The 6,457-nt window shown below is 40.5% G+C and overlaps 1 protein-coding gene across 1 annotated transcript; it reads left to right on the top strand.

Annotated features, from left to right (window-relative positions):
* LOC137660928 (myelin P2 protein-like) lies at positions 1-3,184 on the top strand. The gene is made up of 4 exons (XM_068396154.1): positions 1-128; positions 1,669-1,841; positions 2,106-2,207; positions 2,998-3,184. The coding sequence occupies exons 1-4, from the start codon at positions 56-58 to the stop codon at positions 3,046-3,048; spliced, it is 399 nt and encodes a 132-aa protein (XP_068252255.1). The 5' UTR covers positions 1-55; the 3' UTR covers positions 3,049-3,184.
* Positions 3,185-6,457: the final 3,273 nt, after the last annotated feature.

Genomic DNA, 6,457 nt, shown 5'->3' with positions numbered 1-6,457 from the left:
GCTGCTGTGGCTGCTGCCTCGCTCTGGGGGACCACTGCCTTGCAAAGCCAATACGATGTGTAACCGATTTGTGGGAACCTGGAAACTCGTCTCCAGTGAAAATTTTGACGACTATATGAAAGAATTGGGTGAGATATATTTTTTTTTCATAATACATTTTCTTTGGGATTGTCTCTTCTTCATCTTATGCTTTGCTCATGGAAGGTGCCTCCTTCCTTGCTGCAAAAGCACTTTAATTACTTTTCTAGCATAATTTCATTTCTTTCCTTTAGCATCTAAAATGGAAAAACAGAAAGTCAGGTGCTGAATTACTGTCATAAATTTACTTCTGCCTAACTGAACTGACCTGATCTAATCTGTTTTTCTGTAACAAGAAGAATCTATGGAAATGCAGCTTTTTTTTATCTTTGTTTTGAATGAACCTTTAAACTCGTGACTTGTGATAATTTACAATATATAATGGAGCTGATGTCTCATGACACTGGTTTCAGAGGTCTAAATCTTATGAATGAATCTGTCTGTTACTGAAGAATGCCAAGAATGTAATAAATCAGGCATTGTTTTTCATTTTAATGCTGGCTTCATTCCTATATAACAAGTGCACAGACAGTCAGCTACAGCATTTCTTTTGCTATATAAATGATTCACTGAGACACTGATTCCCTCTGTTTGAAACGTTAAACTGAGTAACAAATGAACTGCCATTAATTAATTAAGCAGAGTAAATGTGAGATGAAAGTCCAACTACAGATATTTTTCTGAAGATTTGAACAGTGTTGTTTCAGTATAGAACAATTACTACAAACAGTGTTATACTTTACAGATAACTTTATATCCTTTTATATGGATCTTTTCATCTGAGTGTAGCATAGCATTAACAAAGGAAATAACTATAGCTATCCCCTTTCTGCTTTTATAAAACAGCAATTCATTGTCAGTGGCCTTCATTCTAGTTTGCCTCAGACCTCAGAACTTGTGGACAATGAAATGGACTGAAAAGCACTAGGCAATATAAAAGGCTTTTGACATGCGATTTTTCCTGGAACTCTCTGCAGCTTTCACTCTTATACTTGAGGTTTTTTTAGTATTTCATACTTGTACTTTTCACTGAGATTTAGATGTAAGGATCCTTAAGGGATGTTAGCTGCGGCCTAGGAATTGCCCAGTCTCCAGTATATGTTTTAATGAACAAGCACTAGCACATTGGCAGTTCAGTATCTATCTATCTATCTATCTATCTGATTTCTTCCATGCAGCTGGTCAACAAAAGTGCAGATTCTCAGATTTGTCAAGAGTTTGGGTTTTTTCCAAGGGATTTTTGCAAGGTTTTATGAGAAATAGACCTTTCCTCTGAATTTTTTCTACCCATTCTCTCTCTACACAAATTCACACAGATTTGTAACCATCTATGTGTCTTCTTAGCTAAATGAACGCAAGTGTATACCCATGTATATCTTTATTTCTTGCTGAAGGTACACTCTGTAAACTGGGGCTGGCTTAGCCTCTGAACACAGTACTTCCACATTTGAAGAATTAGTGTCTAATCTGAATCAGGCATTAGAGTATTCAAGAAGAAGCTGTTCCTTATTCTCCCACTGAAGATTTATGGAAGGATAATGAGTTTCTTGCTTGCTAGAATGTAATGATAGGGTTTTTTCTGATTTCTAGGAGTCGGCTTAGCTACCCGGAAACTAGGTGGCCTGGCAAAGCCTGATGTGATCATCAGTATGAAAGGGGACATAGTAACCATCAGAACAGAAAGCACCTTCAAAAATACAACGATCTCTTTCAAACTGGGCCAGCAGTTTGATGAAACAACAGCAGATGACCGGAAAGTCAAGGTAAGGGGGCTGATGATTTCTGAGTGGTCTGGACATCTAGAAGAGCACCAGGAGGAGTTTATCCTACCCCTTTAGTGCACACGCTATTAGTTTTCCAAACTATTCAAAGAAAGCACTGAAAGAAGAAATAGTATGATGCTGAAACTAATGTTACTAAGCATGTCATTAGCCAAGAATGTGGATCTTGCTGAATGTAAAGTGAATTGCTACTGTAATCTGCAAAGCTCGGACTGCAGTTTGAAGCTAAGCTCTTGGCCCTTGCAGAGTGTCGTAACATTGGAGAAAGGGGGTTTAGTGCAAGTGCAGAAGTGGAACGGCAAAGAGACTAAGATAAAGAGAAGACTGGTTGATGGGAAAATGGTGGTGGTAAGTTCACGCTCCTTGTACGCTGATAAAGATCAGAAGGATGCAGCCTTCAGTTTGCTTCTGTCTAAATAGACTGTCAGTTTTGGCTTTCTCTCTGGCTTATGGCTGCATTTCTGTGTAAATTTTTTCTGATTATTAAACCATCTTCAAAAAGCAGAGAGGTAGGGTCCCTCTTCCATTGGCATCCTGCCATCTACCCCTTGCCTCAAACAGGTTTGTGGAGGAGGCCTCATCTTTTGCAGACTGATAAGATCTTTTTTAATGTCCCATCACCTCTGTCTCATGTGTCCTGTGACTGTGAGTCACCAGGAGCCACTGAAGGCAACTGGGGCAAGAGGGTCAGGAGAAATATTTTGTGACCCATAAGTGCAAAGTTTTTTATGCCAGAAGCCTGACCTCTGAACTACCCAGGCTACTTCTGCTTCCACAAAAAAAAAAACCTTTGCAAAATTGAAAGTGTTGGTGGGCCACGGTATAATAAACTAGGTGGGGTTGGTATTTCCGTCAAGCCAGCAATAATACCAAGGAAGGTAAATTTGTTTCTAGAAGCTAAGCCTAATTTTGCAAACTATTTGTCATTATATGCCACTTAACTAAGTCCAAAGATGTTAAAATAGAAACCACTCAATTTACAATGTAAAAATAGTTTTGATGTTTGCTCTAAAAATTATGTGAATGTGTAAAGATGTAAAACATGACATCTGGATTTTCACTGACTTCAGAGGTTACTGCAGCAGACACACCTGCTGTCAGCAAAAGGTTTATATTAATCTTTTCCTTTGTGCCTTAGGAATGTGCCATGAAAGGAGTTGTCTGCACTAGAGTCTATGAAAGAGTGTGAAGAAATTCCCTCTCTGCACCAGACTGGGACTGGCTCTTAAAACTCGGCTTAGTTCAGTGACCAAAGCCTCTTGCGCTGTGCTGCTTTATTTTCTTATTTCCTTTTATTGGGAAAATGACTACACCATAATTTGATATTTCAGAGCCATAGTGTAACTAATCCTAAGTATTGTGGTGATCCAATAAAAGCTTCTCAACACATAAAATAGAGTGCTTGTCTCCACATGAATGATTTAAGTTTTCTTTCTTGGATGTTGCCATCATTTCTGTTGTTCCTGTCTGTATAAGTGGTCAGACTTTCTGAGTAAAATGGTGAAACATAACTGATCTGCCTCTGAGAGAGGGCTGACACTGCTTCCTTGACATGTATAAAAATTATAATCTCATGGATTCAATATTGCTTTCCTGTAAAATATTTTATTGCTAAATAGTTTCTATAGGGAAAACAATCTTTACCGCCAGAATTTTTGAGTTGCTATATGATTTATTGTTTCAGCCTTATGGTTTTACCACACCATTGTTTCATTCTCATCCCAAAATGTTTATACTTCTTTCAGCACCGCTTTTTATATCCTGACATTTATTTGGAAGAGAACAGCTACTGGAAGAAAAAATTATCAGAATATATTCCATGTTTCTCTGCCAAAAGAACTCTTGACCTATGAAATGAAGTGTGGAGCAGGTATGAACGGACTCCAGGAATCTTAAGGCTAGAGGGCTTCATTTTAGAAAGTGCTCAGCAATCCAGTCTACTTGTAGCACAGCATTTAAGCATGTGCTTAATGTTAAGCACACGAAGGAGATTTCATTGAGTAGAGTTTGCTACCAAGCCCAGCTAAGGAGCTAAGATGTTCATTCCTCCCATTGCACTTACTCTGCTTTTAACAAAGGAAAAAAAAGATAAAACAAACTTAGACTTCTGGAAATCTATTTAATCAAAAAGCACTGTAGCAACTTACTAATTTTTGCCTCCATTAGCCAGCATTCAGTAGCACCACAACATTCGTGCTAGCCACATGAAGTGGAGTATTTCACCCCTTGTCATTGCCTCCATGCCATCATGCAAGGCTCTCCCTGCCTTCTCTGTGGGGGTTAAAACGACTGTGAGAGGCGCACGTGTTTATTTTGGCTTGTTAGGAGCTGCAGCACTGATGTGAACCTTTGCCTACTGGTGTTACAGTCAAGAACACAAATTCTCAAGGCTAAGAGAAATTCTGAACGTCAGAATCTAAATTGGTGTTGCCAAGCAGATAGTTAAGAGACGGATATCATATGTGAACGCAAAATGCAAAGGTCACCTTTCTTCTCTACCCATCACTGGAAAAGCTAGAGACTGGATCCAGCTTTGGGTAAACTTTCATGTAGATGCAGAGTAACTGGAGGCAGCTGCCAGAAAGCAAACAGGATGAATTCTAGAAAATACGAGCTATGAGAGAAGCCTGTGAGATTTATGGACAGCGGTTTTAATGAAGAGTTTATCCTGGTCTGTAGCCTAGATGGAGGGACAAATTCCCCATCTTTAGCCTTACCATTAAAACTCGCCTCTGTGAGTGTCAAAACTATCTGTGACTCCAAGCCCTCAGTGAATGGAGGCAGCATGATACCCCTTGTATCATCTTTTGCAAATAGATAGCAATCACATATTAGAAGTGAAGATCATCCACCAGGCTTCCATAAGAACTGTCATACAGCATGAGCTGTTGTTGTACATGAGCTTCCAGTTTGTTCTTCTAGACTCTTAACAGAGAGCTGAAAACACATTTCATACAGCTCAGAATCTGCCGTAGCCTCAAACCAATTTAGGAATCTGGATTTTTGCTCTGTAGCTTCTTCATTCCCTTCTCTTGCAGCGCAACATGGTCCCAGTGAGGCTGCCAGGGCTGCCCACCCTAACCCATCTCTGGGAAGGTGGAAGGTGGCCGGAGCCTTTCAAGCAGAGCTCATCTCCTGCCCCCGAGCCACAGGCAAAGAAGTAGTTACTGCTGCAAACAAGCTCTGTATTTCTTTTGCTTTTCCTGCTGCAACCTGTAAATGCTTCTCTGAGGTTAAATGGAAAATTTTCTTCTCCAATCAAACATCAGTTTTCAGGTTTTTATTTCCTTGAAAAAAGGAAATAAATGTTTGGTTTGGTACCAACTGGTTTTTCCATATCTGGAAACAGTAACAAAAGAAAAAACAAAGGACTGCTCACCTAGTCTTCATTTGTTTATTTACTGTCTTCTTCTCTGTGACATAAGCCATCTCTCTCCTCTTCTCCTTGGGAACTTTAAATTGCATTTATTTTTCCAGAGGTTTGGGATTAAAACAATGATAGCTTTGGGTTTTTAAGTTCCTAACTAAATGCAGATATGCTACTAGAAGACTAGTATTTGGCACATTTGCTCTATACAAAGGTCACTTAAAAATGTCATGAGGCCTGGAGACTTTCCAAAACAGGAAAAGTGCAACAGAACTGATAGCATTGAAGGCAAAAACAATAAGGCAGGTGGTACAAATCAGCACAGAAATGGAGCTCTTTGGGATACTGGTGTTCATAAAGCAATTCTTGGGGTTCTTCAGGAGAATTTAGGGGCAATATGAATTGTGTAGTCTCAAGGCCTTTTTTATGTCTTCCTGCAAATTAGTTTTTCTTCTTTCCTAAACTTTTCACATGGACCACATAATTGTGGAACGAACATCTAGACTGAGGTATGATGCCTGTGTCTTGAACTGTGCTTTCTCATTGGCCAACAAACAAGTGCATTTGCCATTTCCCTGACTTGTGTATGCACTTCATCCAGAAATATTGGTAGCCTGATGCTGGCATATCAACAGCATAATTTAAAGCGATCATCGGCCTGATCTAGTGCCCACCCCAGGTAATGAAATCCTGGTTGATTTTAAAGGGCCACACTCACACTCTTCTCCCATCGATCACTCTTTCTGTGAGTGCTGTAAGGCTCTGTCACATCTCGTTTCGCCTGCATCTCCCTAGGCGATGGAAAATGCCTGCATGGGGTATTCATTCTCCGGTTGCTACAGATCTGCCAGCATTGCCTGCTTCTGCCCTTCTGCCCTACCTGACATCTTCTCGGGCAGGAGAGGCAAGCTGGCATGACAAGAGTCTGCCTGAGCCCCAGTGCTCCCACAGGGAGCACTGAAATCAAACAAAAGCTGCATCTGGACTCCAGGTACCATGGCTGTTGCCTTGGACTGGGCAGAGTTTGGCAGTTTGTGATAGAAAGCGTTTCCTGGTGATGTATAGCTAAATCTGGGATTCTGTACCCCGCACCCTGGTCTTTCCCACGCGGAGTGGAGCAGAGAGGAGAGGCAAAGCCACTGACTCTCCTGCAAGGGAATCTTTGTCCCTGCTGATATCTTAGGTAGTAACTTTGAACTTCCCTTGGCTGTTTTAGGTAAGTTCATTTTGA

This window comes from Nyctibius grandis, chromosome 3 (genome assembly GCF_013368605.1).
Source record: "Nyctibius grandis isolate bNycGra1 chromosome 3, bNycGra1.pri, whole genome shotgun sequence".
Taxonomy (NCBI): domain Eukaryota; kingdom Metazoa; phylum Chordata; class Aves; order Nyctibiiformes; family Nyctibiidae; genus Nyctibius; species Nyctibius grandis.
This window is presented reverse-complemented; position numbering and strand designations above follow the sequence as displayed.